Genomic DNA, 18635 nt, shown 5'->3' on the forward strand with positions numbered 1-18635 from the left:
CCCTTCCTTAGTGGGTGGGTGGAAAATGGTGATGAGGTCATTTTCTTTGCCATTTCAGTTTAGAGGGCCAGAGTGATAGCACAGCAGGTAGGGCACTTGCTTTGCACACAGCCAACTTGGGTTTGGTCCCCAGCACCCCATATGGTTCCCAGAGCCTGCCAGGAGTAATCCCTCAAAATAGAGCCAGAAGTAAGCCCTGAGCACCACTGGATGTAACCCCAGAAACAAACAAGCAAATTTAGATTTGGAAAAACCTCAAAGATTCCAGAGCACTTTTTTCTTGACACTTAACATAATGACTCTAAGGTCAGAAGAACAGTACAGCGGATAAGGCACTGCCTTGCATGGAGCCAGCCCAAGTTCCATCCATCTGGTTCCCCTAGCACAAACAGGACTGATTCCTGAGCGCAGAGCCAGGAGTAACCCCTGAGCACTGCCAGATATGGCCCCCAAACAAAAACAAAACAAAACAAAAACAAACAAAAATACCCAAACAAACCCATACTGATTCTAAAACATTTCTGGTAGAATGAGCAAGCGAGAGAATGAAGAGTATTTTAGGGAAAACTGTTATGGGAGTTGGGGCCATTGACTGCTGCTGGACTGGGAAGAGTCTACTAGAGGCCGGTGGTGCTTCCACGCAGTGCAAGACTTGTTCTGTGGAATGTTCCATCCACCCTGCAGCCAACACGATAGAAGGCATCATCCTGAGGAGCTCCCCATCTGTCTGTGATGGACACAGGGCTACGTCTGGTTTCAAAGCATAGACTCGTGGGGCTTACCTGGGATCTTTCCTCTGCTTTATCTACATGTTTCTGTTCTTTTCTTCTTTTTTTTTTGGGGGGGGGGGTTCCACCAGGCGGTGCTCAGAGGTTACTCCTGGCTCCGCACTCAGGAATCAGTCCTGGCGGTGCTCAGGGAACCATGTAGGATGCCAGGGATCAAACCTTGGTGAGCCGCACCAAGGCAAGAATCCTACATTATCCAGCTCCTTCCTTCCTTCCTTCCTTCCTCCCTCCCTCCCTCCCTCTTCTTTCTTTCTTTCTTTCTTTCTTTCTTTCTTTCTTTCTTTCTTTCTTTCTTTCTTTCTTTCTTTCTTTCTTTCTTTCTGTCTTTCTTTCTGTCTTTCTTTCTTCTCATACCCAGTGATGCACAGGGGTTACTCCTGGCTCTACACTCAGGAATTACTCCTGGCGGTGCTCAGGGGACCACATGGGACGCTGGCAATTGAACCAGGGTTGCCACATGCCAAGTAAATGCCCTACCTGCTGTGCTATTGCTCCAGCCCCTACATGTTTCTTAAGGAAGCAGAAAGTCAAGAACTCAGACAAAATTTCACCATGGACACCCACATCCCACAACCATTGCCATAAACTCACCCATCAGCCCAGCTTTACAGACTCATGTTAAATCTCAGACTTCTAAGATCAATTATCCACAAAAATCTACATGTACACTAACTAAAAACTCTGGGGTATCCTCAGGAGGGGGGTGGATCAAGAGCCCATCCTACCAAAGCCCCGACAGCCAAGATCACACCAAACTCAATGACACACATTTTTGCCATATCAATGGCCTGACTCCACTCCCTTACAACTGGGCTCTGCAGAGATGGCAAACTGCCAAAAATTCCAGGTACACCAGACTTCAGGCTGAGAACTCTGGGGTCTTCTTGGCATGGGGTGGGCAGCCTCTTTCCACCTCACTCCTGTATTTCTGGTAGCCTCTAGAGCCACATACACATCCTACAACCGACACCATGTAAATTCATAGCCCAGTTAAATATTCTGGAGTTTCTGGAGTGTGGGGCTGCATTTGTGGCTGTGTAACACCTCCAAATTCTACAAAACTAACAATGAGGGGAGGGCAGGAGCGATAGCACAGTGGGTAGGGCACTTTGCCTCACACGTAGCTAACCCGGGTTCGATTCCCAGCATCCCATATGGTTCCCTGAGCACCACCAGGAGTAATTCCTGAGTGCAGAGCCAGGAGTAACCCAAGAGCATTGCCAGATGTGACCCAAAAAAAAAATAAGAAGAAATCTAAGAATAGAAGCACACGGAATTAGATGAGAAAGTAATATAGAAGCCAACTAAGCTCAATAAACAAAAACATTAACACGGAAGGCTCAACTAGCAACAAAGAGTTTAGTAAAGCCTCAGACAAGGACTTAATGACTCCATGGTAAGATATAACAACAATTTTCATAAATTTTCCTTCACTTATTTTTTGATAATTCCACTAACCATTTAGTTGAAACAAGCAATCAAAAACAAATGATTGTTTTCCTGCTAAGAAGGCAGGCTTGGGGACTGGTTGGGAAATGGGGACACTGGTGGAGGGAAGGTCACACTTGTGGTGGATTGGTGCTGGAATATCGAATGCCTTTGACAAATGCATCAAGAGCAACTTTGTAAATGACAGTGTTTAAATAAAGGCAGGGAGGGGCCGGAGCGATAGCACAACGGGTAGGGTGTTTGCCTTTCATGTGGCCGACCCGGGTTCGATCCCCAGCATCCCATATGGTCCCCCGGGCACTGCCAGGAGTGGTTCCTGAGTGTAGAGCCAGGAGTAACCCCTGAGCATTGCTGGGTGTGACCCAAAAAGCAAAATAAATAAATAAATAAAGGCAGGGATAAAGTTTATCATGAAGAAAGGTCTGGCTGGCAGCCTGTCAAACTCTCTTGGGGTTAACTACACTAAGTTGAGTCTTGGCTTTGAGTTGGGTGTCTGAGAAATCAGTCAGCAAGGATGTTCTCAGAAACCTTCTTGTCCTGGGAGAGTTCTGCGGCCCTGTGCTCTCTCCGCAGCCCAACATGCTCTGTTCTCGGGTGGAAGCGTGGCACCTGGCCCAGGCTGGCTCACCTCCAATAAGAGATGGAGAGGGAGGTTAAAGGAGGCCCGAGGATGTAGGTTAAAGTGGAGCTGCATGCCCTGGCTCATTAAGTCAGCCCGGCCCTTCCAAAGAATCAGAGCCAGGCTCAAGAAACATTCTACCCCCTCCTGCCTTCGGATGTGAGTGGTCTGGGAAGACCAGGACTGGAAAAGCTGTTGGCTAATGAAATGGAAGAGGCAGGGTAGACGTGAGGCCTCCTGAATCCCAGTTCATGCTCCACCAAGGATACCTCCACCTGTGAGGTATCTTTGGGCAAGTCAGATTCTTTCCTTGGGTTTTCTGTGGATTTCCCCATCTATAAAATAAGGGTTAGGTTTCGGGGCTGGAGCAATAGCACAGCGGGAAGGGCGTTTGCCTTGCACGCGGATGACCCGGGTTCGATTCCCAGCATCCTATATGGTCCCCTGAGCACCGCCAGGGGTGATTCCTGAGTGCAGAGCCAGGAGTAACCCTTGTGCATCGCTGGGTGTGACCCAAAAAGCAAAATAAAATAAAATAAGGGTTAGGTTTGGAACTAGGAGATAGCATAAAGAGCTGGAGCACATACTTTTCCGGGGAGAGAACTGAGCTTGATCCCCAGCACCGCATGGTCCCCCCACCATGCACCACTGGGAGCAACCTATGGGCACTGAGCAGTGAGTAGTGCCTGAAAACCAGGTGAACCCCAGAGCCAAAATGAAAAAAAAAAATCAAGGTGTTCAACAGATCACAATTCCCAACCTTTGATCCCTAGAATCCCTTTTTCTTTCTTCCTTTTTTGTAATCGGGTCACACCTAGGATGCCGGGCCCAGCTGTGTGCCACAGTGACACCTGGTACTAGAGGACTTATGTAGTGCAGGAGGTTAAGCTCCTTCCTTTTCTTTTTCTTTTACAGAAGCCACATATAGCAGGGCTGGGCCATCAGGGGGACAGGCAGGCATCCTGGGGGCCCGTGCGTCTGGGATCTCATACTCAGTGCTGGAGCACGTGAGGCCCACACTCTGCTAACTGAGCCACGTCCTGACCTCAGAAGGCCTTGTGCTTACCCCTCCTCATTCTAACCCAACCCCACAGGGCCTATTTGTCTTACCTTAAACTTTATTTGAGGACAGGAAGAGAAGTTAGGGACTGGACGATCCTTAAAGTAGGAAGTCCCTAGATCCTACATTCTAAAAGTTTGTTTAAATATCAAGTTGAAATCACAATTCATTTTCTAGATTTCCTTTAAAATTGCCTTAAACCGAACATGATGGCCACTTAATACCTCTACTGCAAACCACAACACCCACAAGGAGAGAGAGAGAGCAAAAGGGAATGCCCTGCCACAGAGACGGGGTGGGGTGGAGGGGACGGGGTGGGGGTGGTGGGAGGGATGCTGGGACCATTGGTGGTGGAGAATGGGCACTGGTGGAGGGATGGGCACTCAATCATTGTATGACTGAAACACAAACATGAAAGTTTGTAAGTCTGTAACTGCACCTCACAGTGATTCACTAATTAAAAAATTTAAAAAAAAACACATTGTCTTAAAATGTATCAGATGATCAGTGAAAATCCTTCTGCTTTCTTTTTTTTCCTGATTGATTTGTTTTTGAGTTTTTGAACCACACCTGGCTGGGCCCAGGGCTTATTTCTGGCTCTGTGCTCAAGGATGACATCTGACGGTGTTCAGGGGACCATATGTGGTGCCAGGGACTGAATTAAGGTACGTACCTTATCTCCTGCACTCTCTATACAGCCCCTTGAGCCTCAGGTTTTTTATCTAAACTGTAAGAACAAAGCTCCTGGGGGCAGAAAAGTGGAGAGAAGAGGCTCTAGAGACAGAGTGTAATTCCCAACTTCCTACGACTGAACTAGTTACTGAACCTCAGTTCAATTTGTTCTCCTATAAAACAAAAATAAAACCTAGATTTGTAACCTGGCACTGCACAATCTCCCAAAGCACCACCAGGAGTAAACCCCCTCCCCGGGGTTCAGAACTCCTGGGCACTGCTGGACGTGGCCTCCAAACCTAAATAAATCAATCCATACAATCACGGCACTTAAAGGTAAATGGCCTGGAAAACCCCCTCACTTTTCAATGATGTCAATGACCTTCAGAGAAGGTCAGAAGCACCCAGTCTAAAGCCGCTCCTGCTGCACTTGGTTGCCCCCTTGTCCCCCCTTACTTGGCATTGCCGTAGAGCTCCCAGGCCTTGGCAATCCCCAGGGCCAGTCCTTTGCTGGGATTATTGGAGAGGATCCGGGCGGCCTCTTGGTGCTTGTTCAGGAGGCTGAGCACGTGTCTGTGGAGAGAGAGAAGCCTGCACAGTGCCAGGCAGCCGGGGGAGGCCCCTCCACCCACGACGTCGATGTCACACTCCCTGGTGCAGAGCACCCGCTGCTCCTGAGGGCGCTACCTCAGACCCAAGTGCTCTGGGCAGCCCTAGCGCCGGCCCCATCTCTGCCGGAGAGCCGAGAGCCTGAGTCCACCCACATCAGATTCCAGGAGCTGCCTGGAGCCTCGCTGCTGAAGCCCTGGATCCCAGCAATCCGGGAAACGAGGGCAGGCTAGGAAGGGAGCCACGGGGGCTGGCCCCCATACAGGACGCTCTGGCACCTCTCCCAGCCTTGCACTTGGGTCTCTTCTCAGGCCTCCAACACGTCAAGCTGTCAAGCTCCCCTTTACCCGAGGCCCTCTCGCAGAGACCATTCATGCTCCTGGGAACGAGGGGCACACAAGCCGTGTGACACAAGCTGGAGGCCTTTCGTCTCCTGGCCTGCCCAGGCAGACTCCCCATGGAGCACCTGGAACTCCATGCAGGGAAGGCACGGGCAGAGCCGCAGGCCCCATGCCCACTTCCGTGCATGTGGTGGCTCAGAGCGCTGTCACCCCACCTCGGTGCCCAGGGCCGCCCACAGGACGCACCGGTGCACAGCTGGGGTCCGGGAGGTCAGGCCCCCAAAGCTGGCAGAGATGGTGTTGATCTCAATCTGTTTCAGGGCTGGGGGGCCGTCTGCGTTGTGCTGGAACATGTAGTCTGAGCGGTTCAGGCCCAGGAACACAGTCTGTGGGGAGAACTGAAGGCTGAGGACAGTGTGCCCGGCCTTGGCGGCGAGCGGCGCCCGTGGGTCTCCCAGACCCATGGAATCATTCTTGGGGTTATCCCAGGATTGGCTGCTGATGCGCAAAGACAGCAGCGACCCACGAGAGGCAGATTCCCGTGAGCGCAGAGTCAAATTCTTCAGACAGATAGAAGAGATTGGGGGCATCCCAGGGAAAAGAGGTGAGGGGATTAGTACCTGGGCAATGCCCTCTTTCAGCACTTGCTTGTGGATGTCAAAGAGGCGCGCAGTAAAGTCATCTCTCTTGATGGTGCTGGAAGAGAAAAGAGAAAGTTTCTTTTCTTTTCCTTCTTTCTTTCTTCCCTCCTTTCTTTCTTTCTTTCTTTCTTTCTTTCTTTCTTTCTTTCTTTCTTTCTTTCTTTCTTTCTTTCTTTCTTTCTTTCTCTCTTTCTTTCTCTTTCCTTTTTTCTTTCTCCCCGTCTCCTTCCTTCCTTCCTTCTCCTTCCTTCCTTCCTTTCTTTTTTTTCTCCCCTTCCCCTTCCTTCCTTCCTTCCTTCCTTCCTTCCTTCCTTCCTTCCTTCCTTCCTTCCTTCCTTCCTTCCTTATCCTTTCTTCCTTCTTTCTTTCTTTCTCTCTTTCTCTCTCTTTCTTTCTTTCTTTCTCTTTCCTTTTTTTCTCTTTCTCCCCATCTCCTTCCTTCTTTCCTTCTCCTTCCTTCTCCTTCCTTCCTTCTCCTTCCTTTCCTTCTTTCTTTCTTTCTTTCTTTCTTTTTCTTTCTTTCTCCTTTCTTTCTCTTTCTCCCCGTCTTCTTCCTTCCTTCCTTCTCCTTCCTTTTCCTTCCTTCCTTCCTTCCTTCCTTCCTTCCTTCCTTCTCCTTTCTTCCTTCCTTCCTTCTTTCTCTTTCCTTTCTTTCTCTTTCTCCCCATCTCCTTCCTTCCTTCCTTTTTCTTTTTCTCCCCTTCTCCTTCCTTCCTTCCTTCCTTTCTTTCCTTTCTCTTTCTCCCCTTCTCCTTCCTTCCTTCCCCTTCCTTCCTTTCTTCCTTCCTTCTCCTTCCTTCCTTCCTTTTTCTTTCTCTTTCTTTCTTTCTTTCTTTCTTTCTTTCTTTCTTTCTTTCTTTCTTTCTTTCTTTCTTTCTTTCTTTCTTTCCTTTCTCTTTCTCCCCTTCTCCTTCCTTCCTTCCTTCCCCTTCCTTCCTTCCTTCCTTCCTTCCTTCCTTCCTTCCTTCCTTCCTTCCTTCCTTCCTTCCTCCCTTCCTTCCTTCCTTCTTTCCTTCCTCCTTCCTTCCTTCCTTCTTTCCTTCCCTCCTTCCTTCTCCTTTCTTTCTTTCTTTCTTTCTTTCTTTCTTTCTTTCTTTCTTTCTTTCTTTCTTTCTTTCTTCTCTATTTCTTTCTTTCTTTCTCTTCTTTCTTTCTCTCTTTCTTTCTTTCTTTCTTTCTTTCTTTCTTTCTTTCTTTCTTTCTTTCTTTCTTTCTTTCTTTCTTTCCTTGTATTTTTGGGCCACACCTAGTGATGCTCAGAGGTTACTCCTAACCCTGTACTCAAGGATCACTCCTGTTGGTGCTGGGGAATGGGACCAGGTACAAGGCAAACTCCCTATCCACTGTTCTTCTCTCCATCCAGCCCCAAAGAACATTTTCTAGGCTGTATTCTAGAGCTTCTGAAGATTCTTTGGACCTACCGGCCTGAACCTGGGGTACCACAACCATCAACAGAGTAAAGTTATTTAGAACAAGTGGTAGGGTCCATGCTTAGTATGTGTGAGGCCCCACGTTTGACCCCATCAGGGTGTGCCCCACCCCTCACTTACACACTACCAGGTGTGGCCCTAATAAAAGACGGTATGTGACATAGGTACTAAGAGGTCATCGTGTTTGTTCAGGGCGTTCAGTATATTTATCGGGAAGGTAAGGCTGGAGTATCTTTTTTAACTGGGTGGCATCTTTCAGATGTTTAATCAAGTAACACTCACACCCACCCCCCTCCTCCCCTGCCACTTTGTGAAACTAGGCTGGGGCTGGAGAGATAGTACAGTGAGGAGGATGCTTGCTTTGCATGTGGCGGGCCCAAGTTCATTTCCGGGTGCCCCACAATGGTCCCCAGAGAACTTCCAGGAGTGATTCATGACCACAGAGTCAGGAGTAAGCCCTGAGCACACTGGATGTGAGCCCAAACCAAAAAATATAAAAAATAAAAAATACTAGGTTGACCCTCCCCGATTTCAAATAAACATTGCAGTCTTCAGAGTAAGGGGAAAGGTTTATAGATCAGAGAATTCTGTGGTCTCAGCAAAGAAGATATGTTAGATTTAGGCCACTCTCTCCACCTTACAGATGAAAAAATTAAGACTCAGAGAAAGTAAGGGATTTGCCTGAACCATGGAAGTAAGTGGTAGGACCACATTTAAAAGTCAGCCCTCCCAGGGGCCGGAGCGATAGCACAGCGGGTAGGGGCGTTTTGCCTTGCACGCGGCCGACCCGGGTTCGATCCCCGGCATCCCATATGGTCCCCCAAGCACCGCCAGGAGTAATTCCTGAGTGCAAAGCCAGGAGTAACCCCTGAGCATCGCTGGGTGTGACCCAAAAAGCAAAAAAAAAAAAAAAAAAAAGTCAGCCCTCCCAACCTTCATTAGGAGTACTTGAAAAATGTTGGCAGTGGTACCTGTCCCCCCATCTGACCCAGTCAGCTGCCAGAGCAATTCTTCAGGACTGGCCATTTTTCCTCTTCGTGGGTTCCAACCACTCCTGGGCCCCACCAGCTCCATTTCTGAGTACCTGGCAAGAGTTTGCTCCAGGAAGGCAGCGTTCTGGCTGACAGCATCCACGAGTAGGTTGAAGTCCATCTGCACAGCATAGGCCTGCTCCATCAGGGTGCTGGGGACCAGTGAGGGGAACAGTGTAAAGGGGGCATAGCTCACCACCTGGAGGAGAGAGTGCCAGCCGTAAGAGTCCTGCATGGCTGTCCTCCAGCAAACACACCCCAGGGGAAGCCTGAAGTATATTTAATATGGATGCACCAAGTGCAGAAGAACAGCTCTGACTGGGCCAGGAAAGAAAACAGAATGAGGAACAAAGAGAACATTTGGACTGTAATACTTAATCTATTTACACTAACAAAGAGATCACAAGCCAGAGAGAGCACAACAGGCTGAGCACGCCAGGCTGTAGTGATAGAACAGCAGCTAGGGCACTTGCCTTGCATGCAGCCAACCTGAGTTGGATCCCCGGCACACCTTATGGTGCCCAGGGCACTGCCAGAAATGATCTCTGAACATAGAGCCAGGAGAGAAAGTCCTAAACACAAGTGGGTGAGGCCCCCAAAACAAAACAAAACAAAACCAAAAAACAATTATTTGTTGTTCAAAAAAAAAAATGTTTAGGGACCAGCGGGTAGGGTGTTTGCCTGGCACATAGCTAACCCAGGTTCAATCCCCAGCACTATATGATCCCTAGAGCCAGCCAGGAATGATCCCTGAGCAGAGCCAGGAGTAAGCCCTCAGCAGTGCTAGGTGTGGCCCAAAACCAAATAAATAAATACATTTTAAAATTTAAAAAAATTGTAGGGTTAGTGAGGTAGTACAGCAGATAGAGTACTGCTTTACACACCGCTGACTGGGTTCAATCCCTGGAACTATCCAGGAGTAAGGCCTGAGCACAGAAGACATGACCCAAAAAACAAAAGAAAAAAATAAATTAAAAAAAAATTTAATGGGCTGAAGGGACTGGAGAGATAGTACAGCAGGTAGGGTAAAAGTGATTCCTGAGCACAGAACCAGGAGTAACCCCTGAGAATCACTGGGTGTGACCCCAAATACAAGAAATAAAAAGGGGCTGGAGAAATAGCTCAATGGGCGGAGCACAAGCTCTGCATGCTGGCCACCCAGGTTTTCTCTCCACTACCACAGGGCCCTTGGAGTCCCCTGAGCAAAAAACGTGCAAAAAATATTGAGGTTATGTGCACAAGGCACTATTTAAAACACCTGACATGCATTCACTATTGAACTCCATGCAGAAGATGCTATTGTTATCTACTCTTAATAAATAAGGAACTTAGTTTCAAAGGATGTACTGTCTCAAACTGTCTCTAATAATGACTTAACATTTTGATATTTTGTTTTCAGTCTGTTTCACATGAATACAATGTATTTCTTGCATTACTTGTTGCGGATAGTCTGAGGGTTTGCAGTAAGATTGTTTCTCACAAAATGCTAGTCATAGTGGACTAATTCACTTGTAATACAAGGACTTTTTTTCCTTTTGGTTTGGTTTTGTTCTTTGGATTTGGAGCCCCATCCAGATGTGCTCAGGGAACACTCCTAGCTGTGTTCAGGGGAACCCCATGGGGTGCCAGGGATGGAACCCAGGTCAAACCTGTGCAAGGCAAGCACCTTACCCGTTGTACTAACACTCTAGCCCTTATTATATATGGGCCTTTTAAAGGGATAAATTTCATATGTATTGTATGATTCCTCAATAAAAGTAGGAAACTGAAATACAAACAAAAATAGATAAGGAACAAGAAACAGATTAAATAGTGCTCCAAAATAATTATATAAAGTTGTCAAGTGCACACTGATTACTAAATAACACACACACACACACATACACCCCACACACACCCCCTCCTAGCCAGCTATAGGCCAGAAGGTCCCTCCAGCACCCTTGCCTTGTGGCAGGGCAGAGAGAGAACCTGCAGGTAAGACGGTAGCATTAGTAAATCTGAATGGCTTTGAAGATTCATTTTTTGCACACCTGGTGGTGCTCAGGGCTTCCTCCTGGTTCTGCACTCAGAGAAAATCCCTGGTAGGCTCAGAGAACTATATGGGATGCCGGGGATCAAACATGGATGGGCCACGTGCAAGGCAAGAACCCTACCAGCTGTACTACAGCTCGGGGTAGCTCAGGAAAGCCACACACCACCTAGAACACTCTTTCTGGAAGGAAGATACATTCTGAGATTCCCAGTAAAAACAATGAACTAGAACTTGGGAAAGAGATGGTAAAGATTGTTTTTGGAAGCAGTCCTAAGTTCAATCTCCAGGTTAATAACAGTTTGCCATTATGGTAGTCTGAGTTTAGGGTGTTAGAATTTTCTTTTATATTTTTCAAATATTATTTTTGTTGTTGTTGCTTTTTGGGTCACACCCAGAGATTCTCAGGGATTACCCCTGGCTCTGCACTCAGGAATTACTCCTGGCGGAGCTCAGGGTACCATATGGGGTGCCAGTGATGGAACCCGGGTCAACCACGTGCAAGGAAAATGCCCTACCCATCATACTATTGCTCCAGGCCCTCAAATATTATTTTAAATAGATAATACAAACATTGAATGAATAAAAATTCAAAAGATAGAAAGATAGAGGAAAAAGTATATCTCACTTGCCTCAATAATATTGTTCTTCCCAAAAGCAAATAATATTCTAGTGTTTTACAGAAACTTCTAGACATCTTTCTACTATTGTATATATGTACATACATCTTTTCCAGTGCTGGAAATTGAACCCAGGCCCTTACATCCCTGACTATTATCCAGAGATATTTCTGTGTAAGGTCAGCTAAGTATTCTTGTATATGTGTTTGTTTGGGAGGGCCACACCTGCTGGTGCTTAGGGCTTACCCCGGCTCTGTGATTAGGGATCATTCCTGGTGGTACTTGGAAGACCACATGCGGTTCTGGGGTGAAATCAGGTTGGCCCCTTGCAGAGACAGTAGTTTGATTAGGGGGGGGTTGATAGGTCACTGGGCCGACTGTGAACTTGCGATGAACCATCTTCTAATTCTCTTACAACTTGAGTTATCAGGGTTTTGCATCTGAAGCCACAGCAGCGGAGAGGTTCTGCAACTTGTCCAAGACAAACCTGCCGCCTAGAACCGACTTGCTTTGTTTTGCTTATGGGGGGCTGGGACCACACCCAGCAGTGCTCAGGGCTTCCTCCTGGCTCTGCATACAGGGGTCCCTCCTAGTGGTGCATGAGGAACCATATGTGGTGCCAGGAACTGACCTCAGGTCGGCCCATGAGCAAAGAAAAAGCCTTACCCGCTGTCACTTTGCTCAGCATGTGACTTTTTACTTGACACACTTCCAGATTTCAAGTGTAGTTATTGAGAAATGTTAAACAAAGCAAAAGTGACATGCGCTCTGACCCCAAGGAGCCTGGGCAGGAGGATGTGGTGTTGTGCGGAGGGAACAGGGGCTTACATCTGAGCAGCTGGGCTGCTGTGAGGTCCTCAGCAACACTCCCTCCGCCAGGGCCCGGTCCATAGCCTCCCGTGCCAGCGCCTGCAGCTGCTTCTCATCCTGTAAGAGGCTCCCCCAGCCGGTGGCCATCCCAACCTGCAAGGGAGAAGAGGGAAGGTTGGGTGACAGATGGCCTGAAGCCCAGCCAGCACTGACACTGGCTGGCAGCCACCACCAATACAGGGTGACTCTGACCTCTGTTGGAGGGAACGGCGTGGTACAGGCTGGCACCAGCACTTCCCTTCTATAGAACAACACGGAAAGCTTGCCAGGGCATCACTCCTGCAGTCTCCCTCGGTTCCTCATACAATGAGGGCATTTTTCGCATAGAAAGGAAGCCATGGGTCAATGACATTCTCAGGTAACAATCCTGGGCTTGAACCCAGGTCTCTGGACTCCCAGTCTGGCACCTCTCACAGAGAGAAAGGCTACTCTCTTGGGACTGGAGAAATAGGACAGTGTATAGAGTGTTTACCTTGCACGCTCCAACCCAGGTTCAATCCCCAGCATCCCATATGATCCTCTGAGTCTGCAAGGAGTGATTCCTGAACACACAGCCAGGAACAAGGAATAAACCCTGAGCATAGTCGGGTGTGGCCCAACCAAATACAAGGAATGGAAGGGGAGGGGAGAGGAAAGGGATGGGGAAGGGGGATGGGGTAGGGGGAGGGGAGGGGAAGGGAAGGGAGGGGAGGGGAGGGGAGGGGAGGGGAGGGGAGGGGGAGGGGAGGGGGAGGGGAGGGGAGGGGAGGGAAGGGAAGGGAAGGGAAGGGAAGGGAAGGGAAGGGAAGGGAAGGGAAGGGAAGGGAAGGGAAGGGAAGGGAAGGGAAGGGAAGAGGCGAGTTTGGGTACACTCTGAGGTGCTCAGAGATTATCTGTGGCTGTGTGCTCTGGGTACCATGCACTCCTGTGGCTCCCCCATGCAAAGCACACGGTCCAGCTTACTGAGTTGTCTCCCCAGCCCCTGGCTCTGCCTTTTCACACATTGTGAGGCCACAGACTTTCATCATTGGTGTAGCAATGGTTTTAGAGGGTGTTGGGACAGGACATGGGACAGGAGGATGTTGCTGAATGAATGGGGCATCCATGTTCTCAAGCTCTCTTCCTAGGGACAAGAAGGGAAGGGAAGGGAAGGGAAGGGAAGGGAAGGGAAGGGAAGGGAAGGGAAGGGAAGGGAAGGGAAGGGAAGGGAAGGGAAGGGAAGGGAAGGGAAGGGAAGGGAAGGGAAGGGAAGGGAAGGGGGGGGAGGGAGAAGGGGGGGAGGGGGAAGAGGGAAGGGGGAAGGGGGAGGGAGAAGGGGGGAAGGGGGAAGGGGGAAGGGGGAAGCGGGGAGGAAAGGGAAGTGCCATTTGCCATTGGGGCAAGGCCTGACTCTCTCAGAACAGCAGATTCTCCACCTGGGAAACAAGGAGGAGGGCGCAAACCTATGGATCCCACATCTGGCTACAGTCTGGGAAGGAATATATTTCTGAAACAAGGGGATGGAGAAGATAAAGCACTGGATTTTCTACAGTAGTTTTCTTTCTCTAGCTTCAACAATAAATCAGTAGATTTCAAATAAAATCACATGGGGGTGGGGGTTTGAGGAATACTATGAAATGAATTTCTCTCTCTCTCACCAATTGTGCTCACTAGCAGGAAATGATCACAGCATGGCTCCTACTATCACAGCACCCAGAGGCAGAAAACATGTATACTTTTTTTTTTTTGCTGTTCTAATTGTTTATTGATTCTTGAATCATGTTTTCCTATTGTCAAAAGAAAAAATAAAAATGATAGCTATTATAATGATATTCCCGGGGCAAATTTATTTTTGTGTCAATGACTTACAGAAATAAAATGTTTAAGATATAACAGATTCTTTGTTATTAAATAAATTTTCATATTTTATATGCAGCAATCTAAGTAATTCATATAAAATTCAAAATTGACCCTTGATTTTATCCTGCTATAAAATAGTCAGAAAAATATCTTATAAAATACTAAATATCATTATACCTTTCAATTTTTTTCCTTATATATATTTTAATAAGTGATGTTTAAAATTTTATTTCTAGATGCAATTTTTTGTTTGCACTTATCATTTCTTCCTGCTTTCTACTTCTCCTCACTTATTTTTTTATTAGTGAGTCACAGTGAGGGTACAGTTACAGATTCAAACATTTCATGTTTGTTTTTCCCTCATGCAGTGTTTGGGAGCCCATCCCTCCACCAGTGTCCATTCTCATCACCAATGAACCCAGTATCCCTCCCACCCCCCAATCCCAGCCCCCCCACCCCACCCCGCCTCTGTGGCAGGGCATTCCAATTTGTTCTCTCTCTCTCCTTTTGGGTCTTGTGGTCTGCAATAGCGGTATTGAGTGGCCATCATGTTCAGTCACTAGTCCACTTTCAGCACGCATTTCCCTTACCACGTGGGATCTCCAATCACATTTTACTTGGTGTTCCCTTCTCCATTTGGTATGACTTTCCCCCAGCGTGTGAGGCCAGCTTCCAAGCTATGGAGTCAACCTCCTGGTATTATAACGTATACTTTTTAGTGCTGCCAGGAATGAAGCCAGGACCTCAGGCATGGAAGGCAAATGCTCTAGCACGGGTCTATATCCCCAGTGCTAGAATTTTAAAATTTTCTTATCTTTTCCAGTGATGGAGAGAGAAAATATTTTTGAGAAATCACATTAGCAGAATGGAAAGAATTGAAACCCAAGTGCTCACTGTAATAGGAGGTGTCTGAACGGCTGCCCAGAAACACACAAAAAGTGAACCTGTGCACGACACTCATTCATTCTGCAGCAGGCCCCGGGGAGTTAAGTTCTAGATAAAAATCTGGTAACACCAGTCATTAATTTTGTCTCCTGCTACAATCACCAACTTAAAACCTTGAGCTCCTAAGGTCAGGGCCTCTTCCCTCTTGTCATCTGGCTTTGGGGACAGAACATGTTTGCCCGCCTCAGTTGTCCCTAGGAAGGGAGCTAAAGAATATGGATGCCCCATTGATTCAGAAGCATCCTCCCATGAAAAAAAACCATTGCTACACCAATGATGAAAGTCTGCGACCTCACAATGTGTGCAAAGACAGAGCCAGGGGCTGGGAAGAAACTCAGTAAGCTGGACCATGTGCACAGATTAAACCCAGAGCACAGAGCCACAGATAGTCTCTGCATACCACAAAGTATGCCAGAAATTCGCCCCGCAAAAAAGCCCACCTGTGATCTTAAGGCCCTCCTGCTTGAGACCTGGATGAGGATGGTCCTTACGGAGAAAAAAATCAATGAAACTCTGTGCCTGAGTGCATCAAACAGTACTTCCTTTATAAGTACGGAGACAGTGCGCTTATTGCATCGAGATTTCCAGAGAAAAGTCTCTGTAGAGTTGCTAGCCACATTTGGATTTCTAGCCATGGGAGCTTATTTTTGGAAACCTCCATAAGCCCCCATCTCACCACAATTCAAGTTCCAGCATCTCTGTCCGCCATTGGGTTGGTGTGGTTGGTAAACACAGACAGACATCTAATGCCAGATGATGATGATGATGATGATGATGATGATTTTGCTTTTTGGGTCACACCCAGCAATGCACAGGGGCTACTCCTGGCTCATGCACTCAGGAATCACTCCTGGCAGTGCTTGGTGGACCATATGGGATGCTGGGAATCAAACCTGGGTTGGTCACGTGCAAGGCAAACACCCTACCAGCTATGCTATTGCTCCAGCCCCTAAAATTAAATTTTTTTTCTTTTTGGGTCACAATCAGTGATGCACTCAGGAATTACTCCTGGCAGTCCTCAGGGGACCATATGGGATGCTGGGATTTGAACCCAGGTTGGCCACATGCAAGGCAAATGTCCTACCCACTGTGCTATCACTCCAGCCCCCAAATGCCAGATTCTTATCTAGGTACTGGGGTCACAGAGAAAGATAGGAAAGAAAAATGGTTATGGGGCCAGAGTGATAGTATAGTGGGTAGGGAGCTTGCCTTGCATGCTGCTGATCTGGGTTTAATCCCCCCACATATCAGGAGCAGAAGTGTGGAGTGCCAAATCACTTAAAATCTCCGCCTATGGAACAGGGGGTCAATGGGATGGCTGGGGAGTGGGTGGGATATGGCATCGGATAAAAAGCCACCCCCCAAAGCCAGGAACAGGAAAACAGGACACTTGGGAGTCCCAGCGACAGGTACACAGCACAATAATCTTGCCCACGTGCATATGGCCATGGCTGGAAACTGAGGAAAATGTACACGGGATAGATGGAGTGGCACAGGGACAGGACCCGGCACTCATTCATGGGAGGTGAGTAGACAGCGTGGGACGGGACTGGTGACGTTGTTCTGGGGTAAAGGAGAGGCTGGACATCTGGGGAGGGATCCAAACCCATCAACTTTACCTGTCACTGTCACTGTCATCCTGTTTTTCATCGATTTGTTCGAGCGGGCACCAGTAACATCTCTCAATGTGAGACTTATTGTTACTGCTTTTGGCATATCTAATACGCCACGGGTAGCTTGCCAGGCTCTGCCGTGCGGGCGCAATACTCTCGGTAGCTTGCCAGGCTCTCCGAGAGGGGCGGAGGAATCAAACACTGGTCGGCTGCATGAAAGGTGAACGCCCTACCGCTGTGCTATCGCTCCAGCCCAACTTTACCTGTACAATAAATTAACTTTCAGTCTTCCAGGTTTTGTGTGCAATTCTTTCATGCAATTTTCAAGAACCCACCAGCGCAGGAAAATCCACTTTCACACTAACATAAAATCCCCAGGACTACATAAGGTCCCTTGAGCCTGTCAGGAGTGATCCTTGAGTACAGAACCAGGAGTAAGCACTGAGCATAGCTCGGCGTGGTCCCCATCCCCCCCACCCCAAAATGGCTATGAGGACCCAAAGATAGTAGAGTAGGTAAGGGCACTAGCCTTGCAGGTGTCCAACCGGGTTCAATCACCTGCACCCCATATGGTTCAACAAGCACCACCAGGGACGATCCCTGGACGCAGAGGCCGGAGTAAACCCTGAGCACCGCTGAATGCCTCCCCCCAAAAAAAAAATAAAACAGTGGCTATGAAAAGTGCTCATTGGATTTTCCCCCCTATTCTGTCGCCTCCACCCTTCTCGTGACTCTGTTATTGTGTTCCTGAGAGTCAGTTCCATCCCCTCACCAGCAGGACTTTCCAAACATCCAAGCACTGGCAAATCCCTCACAACCGCTACAGTTTCTGGCCTACCTGAAAGTGTGTTTCCCTCCAGGTGAAGCCACCTAGCTACCCAAGTCTCGCACGAGCTTCTCTCCAACCCCCTATTGTGCCGCAATCCTGTGGATTCTTTCTTCTTAAATGCATGTGCAATGTTTGAGTTCCTTGATTTCTCTCCACTTCTACTGTTGGGAGCCTCCCTCTGACCGCCTCTTGCCTGGCCACTAAAGGAGTTCAGAGCCAGCTGCCTTCAGGTCCGGGCACGCTGGCCCCGTCCCCTCCCAGCCCTGGGGCAGCGCTGTTCTCTTCGGAAAGTTCCCCAGCACTCCTGACGTTCAGACAGGACTCTCATAGCTGTCCCTGCTCTTCTCCAACCTGTTCTTCTGCAGCCTGTTGCTTCCCCCCCGACTCCCCCCCCTCCGAGCCCCACGACCGGTGAGTGACGTGTGCGAGCCTAACCCTGTAGTCAATGAATGTCAGGAGAAAGAATGCGGGGTGACAGTCCGAGCTCGAACCTCGGGCGCTCGGCCACGCCCACCAGGAAATCGGTCGGACTTTATTCCAAGGGCAGGTCCGAGCCCGCCCGAAGCCCCGGGCAATGGCAAGGTCTCCTGCCCGAGCCCGTCCCGCTTCCCCGCTCGCTCCCCCCCGGAGCAAGTGTGCTTCGGATCGCTCCAGCTCGGATTTGCTTCGCGAGAAGTACAGCTCTCGGTGACATGGACTTGGTGTCCGAGGGGGTCACTGGGGAAATGTGGGCACCAACCCAACCCCCCCTCACTGGGCACCAGCCACCCAGTCCCGGCCGAGGCTAAGAGCTGCAGATGGCAAATGCCTCCCCTCTCTCGGGGTTCCAAGCGCGGGCCAGACCCCTCCCTCACGGCCTTCCTCCCGAGGAAGTATGACCCCTGCCGGCCTCCGTTGCGCGCCCCAACCTACTGTTCGTCGTTCCACCGCGTTCGGTGCTCGGGCCCTTGCGCCGTTAGCCGAGGTTCAGGGGGCGGGGCCTGGCGCGAGCCACTGCGCTTGCGCGAACCTGCCGGGGGGGGGGGGGGGGCGCCCAGCAGGGGCGGGGCGGGGGCGGGGACCGGCGCCCGCGGGGCTGGACGGCGGCCGCGAGGGGCCAGCCCGGGCGCCGGCCGGCCGGACTGACCCAAGAGGGAGGAGTCAGGCTGGGTCGGAGGGAGCTGGGCGTTGGCATGACTTGTCAGGCCTCGCACATTCCTCATGCCGAGCGTACGATGAGGAAAGTGAGGCCCGGAACGGGACCGTCACTACCGGGGGGGACACACAGTGGA

At 49.2% G+C, this 18635-nt stretch overlaps 1 protein-coding gene across 2 annotated transcripts in view; it reads right to left on the bottom strand.

Annotated features, from left to right (window-relative positions):
• GSS (glutathione synthetase) overlaps positions 1-18386 on the bottom strand; it is a 28169-nt gene extending 9783 nt beyond the window's left edge. The window contains exons 1-6 of one of the 2 annotated variants that reach the window (XM_055138615.1): positions 18277-18386; positions 12118-12252; positions 8694-8839; positions 6159-6234; positions 5785-5924; positions 5045-5161 (exon numbers count right to left, since the gene is read on the bottom strand). In XM_055138615.1, the coding sequence (XP_054994590.1) occupies positions 5045-5161; positions 5785-5924; positions 6159-6234; positions 8694-8839; positions 12118-12246 (608 nt within the window). In that variant the 5' untranslated portion in view covers positions 12247-12252; positions 18277-18386. Of the gene's footprint in view, positions 1-5044; positions 5162-5784; positions 5925-6158; positions 6235-8693; positions 8840-12117; positions 12253-18272 lie in introns of both variants that reach the window. The other variant, XM_055138616.1, reaches the window with a different exon arrangement.
• Positions 18387-18635: the final 249 nt, after the last annotated feature.

This window comes from Sorex araneus, chromosome 5 (assembly GCF_027595985.1).
Source record: "Sorex araneus isolate mSorAra2 chromosome 5, mSorAra2.pri, whole genome shotgun sequence".
Taxonomy (NCBI): domain Eukaryota; kingdom Metazoa; phylum Chordata; class Mammalia; order Eulipotyphla; family Soricidae; genus Sorex; species Sorex araneus.